The sequence below is a fragment of the Berghia stephanieae genome, chromosome 4, assembly GCF_034508935.2.
Source record: "Berghia stephanieae isolate SIO BIC M18660-M18661 chromosome 4, UCSD_Bste_1.3, whole genome shotgun sequence".
Lineage (NCBI taxonomy): Eukaryota > Metazoa > Mollusca > Gastropoda > Nudibranchia > Aeolidiidae > Berghia > Berghia stephanieae.
In genome coordinates this window covers 38,151,658-38,154,893 of record NC_088363.1, presented here as the reverse complement: position 1 = coordinate 38,154,893, position 3,236 = coordinate 38,151,658, and the positions used below count along the sequence as shown (strand labels likewise).

Below are 3,236 nucleotides of genomic sequence, written 5' to 3'. Positions count from 1 at the left end.
GCCATTCCATTATAGATAGTATGCGCTTGGCTAAGAAACTCACAAGATTGCCATCCGGAAGTATAAGGACCAACACACAAAACTATGTGTAACCTTAAAGTGTATAGTCTGGTTAATACCGTTTAGTGAGAATTACTCATAATCGTGGATGGTAAAAATCAATAACAAAGACCTGAGTTACGTCAACTTCGATCTATCTAAAGACAGGTTTTTGTCATTGATGTTGTTGAGGTCTATAATTGACGTTAAGCGGAGGTTGGCGTTTGGGAAATCTTTTGAGACCGTTGTTGAGTGCCCAGATGACTGGGCGTCCATTGGGTTCAGGTCCCAAATTGGTGAAGTAAAATAACATAGATTGATTTGCTGGTATTTTAGAATCTCGTTTCAGGATGTGTTCATACAGACTTCACCTGGTTTTAAGTAAACATAGATTGATTTGCTGGTATTTCAGAATCTCGTTTCAGGATGTGTCCATACAGACTTCACCTGGTTTTAAGTATTGAAGAGAGATCAGTGTTTTGTTACACTCTTGGTACAGTGTTTTTAGTGGGTTTTTTTTTTGGTAGGTATTTGATTCCTCGAACTGTTCTAAGCTGTTTAAGATGGAAGGTGTCGTAGTAGTAGTCACGATTATGAAGATGATGATGATAATGATGCTGATGATGACGACGACGACGACGACGATAATGATGATGATGATGATGATGATGAGATGATGAATGATGATGATGATGATGATGATGATGATGAATGATGATGATATTAATTTTTACTTATTATAATAGTTATGGGGAAAATAATGATAGTAGTTCCAGTAATAGTGACAATGGCGATAAATATCCTAACAGTGATAATAATATGAATGTTGCTGATATTATAATATTTCATACATACATATATTATATGCATACACCACAACACACACGCACACACACACACACACATATATATATATATATATATATATATATATATATATATATATATATGTGTGTGTGTGAGAGTGTATGTGTTTGTGTGTGTGTGTGTGTGTGTGTATTATCTTTTTTTTTAAAGTTGTTGGTGGTAAACATTGTTCAATACAGCCCATGTTAAATTTCTACTAGTGAGCTCTGAATTTCTTACAAATCTAAAAATCCTATAACTATTTTTTTACAGAATGATATACGAACAAGTTGCAGACTTTTTTTTTCAGTAAAAGGAACAAAATGGTCCCTATTTCATTGGAAGTGTAAAACCACCCTTCCTGGGGACTGGATAAACACCTTGTGTAATTTATCTTCTGGTGTCTGAGGTATATCTTATCTATAGTCTAAATATATGCTGGTAGTGAATAAAGATCATGCGTCCTCGCTGTTACATCCTATAAACAGAAAAATCTGTCTATTATCCTGATACTGAAATAGTTATGCCACCTTTATGTAGCCTATTCATTATTTCGTTATAAATACTCGGATGGACTGGTTACATACACATTCCCAAGGATTTAGGAACCAAAAGAGTAGAGGGTTTGATGTCACGATTTTTCTTCCCCATTAAGGGTAATCACCCGTCGACTCAAATGGTTATTTAAAATTGTGCGTCACAATTTTGTATCTGTTCATTCACATAAAACAACTCAGATAAAAGGTAAGCCTTTTGGTACAAAGTGGATGCTGGATGGTCTCTTTGATGTGAACAACTCAGTGGTTACTTATACAAGGAAACCTATTTGTACAAATTAATATGCTGTTTAATTTTTTTTTTTAAAATGTGAACTGAGCTTTCCGTGAGCAAATACCATCAATCATGACGAGGCCAATCAAAGCCAGCAAATTCTATTTACACGTTACCTCCTCATTTCATCTCTCTCTCTCTCTCTCTCTCTCTCTCTCTCTCTCTCTCTCTCTCTCTCTCTCTCTCTCTCTCTCTCTCTCTCTGTCTGTCGCTTTCTTTCTCCAACTCTTTTTCCTTCTCTCTATCTATCTATCTATCTATCTATCTATCTATCTCTCTCTTTCTCTCTCTCTCTCTCTCTCTCTCTCTCTCTCTATATATATATATATATATATATATATATATATATATATATATATATAAACACTCCAGCACGTTTTCCTCGAACACTGTTTGCTTGAACACACGGTTTCCTCGGTCTCATTCGAATGTCCAGAATTTGTCCCTGAATATTCTTTGTTATTGTTCCAATTCTTCCTAGAACTAAGTTGTTTTTTTTTTTTCTATACCTCGAACACGATTTCCTCGAACTAATTTCACCTAACCGATGTAAGAAAAATTAATTAATTCATTAATTTACTTAAATGTTTTTTATGTGCCCGTTGATTTCGACGAATGATGACTTACTGTGACAATGACAGTTATTTATGTCTGTATCTGTATACACTGCATGTGTGCATGTGCAATAATGTATATGCAGTATGGATAGTTCGAAGATGACGTCACTCAGGTCTTTGTTATTGTTTTTTTTTTTTGCCATCCGCGTTTATGAGTAATGCTCACTGAACTGTATTAACCTGACTATAAACGTTCAAGGAAACACACAGTTTTGTGTGTTGGTCCGTTATTCTTCCGGATGGCAATGTTATGAGCGTCTCAGCGAAGCACATACTATCTATATCATACATAAGCAGACACTCACAGCCACTCACATACTCCATCGCCGTTTCGCATACACTTCGCCATTAGTTCCAATTCCAATGTCACGCGCCATGATTATTGTTGGCCACCATTGTAAATAAATGTTGTGATACAGTAATCCGCCCCTCCCCCTCCAACACACACACACACACACACACACACACTCACTCACACAAACAAACACCAACCCATTGTAACAGATCAACAGAGTAAAAAATAATAAAGTTCTCTTTATTCATCCTCAAGCAGAAATTTATCTTAGGGTCTATTCTAAGGGAAGACTGGAATCACCCAGAGGTCAGCCGCAGCACAGCGCCACACATTGTGTTACGGAGAGGTGGCTTGCTAAAGACCATATAACGTGGTGGATATTGGAGCTATGTATCTTTCGGGTACGAAGCAAAGACCATACCCCTGAGGCACATTGCCCCTTACCCTTTCCCCCTCCTCTCCATAAAATGCAATGGCAATGTACGGTTTTCTCGAACTACGGTTTCCTCGTTCCTCGAACGTTTTTGCTGCTTGTCTCGATGAGTTCGAGGATATATATATATATATATATATATATATATATTATATATATTATATATATATATAAT

The 3,236-nt window shown here is 36.3% G+C and overlaps 1 protein-coding gene across 1 annotated transcript in view; it reads right to left on the bottom strand.

The window, feature by feature from the left end:
• LOC144971763 (uncharacterized) overlaps positions 1-2,710 on the bottom strand; it is an 8,578-nt gene extending 5,868 nt beyond the window's left edge. Inside the window, exon 1 of the mRNA XM_078912836.1 lies at positions 2,653-2,710. Coding sequence (XP_078768962.1) covers positions 2,653-2,710 — 58 coding nt within the window. The remainder of the gene's footprint in view (positions 1-2,652) is intronic.
• Positions 2,711-3,236: the final 526 nt, after the last annotated feature.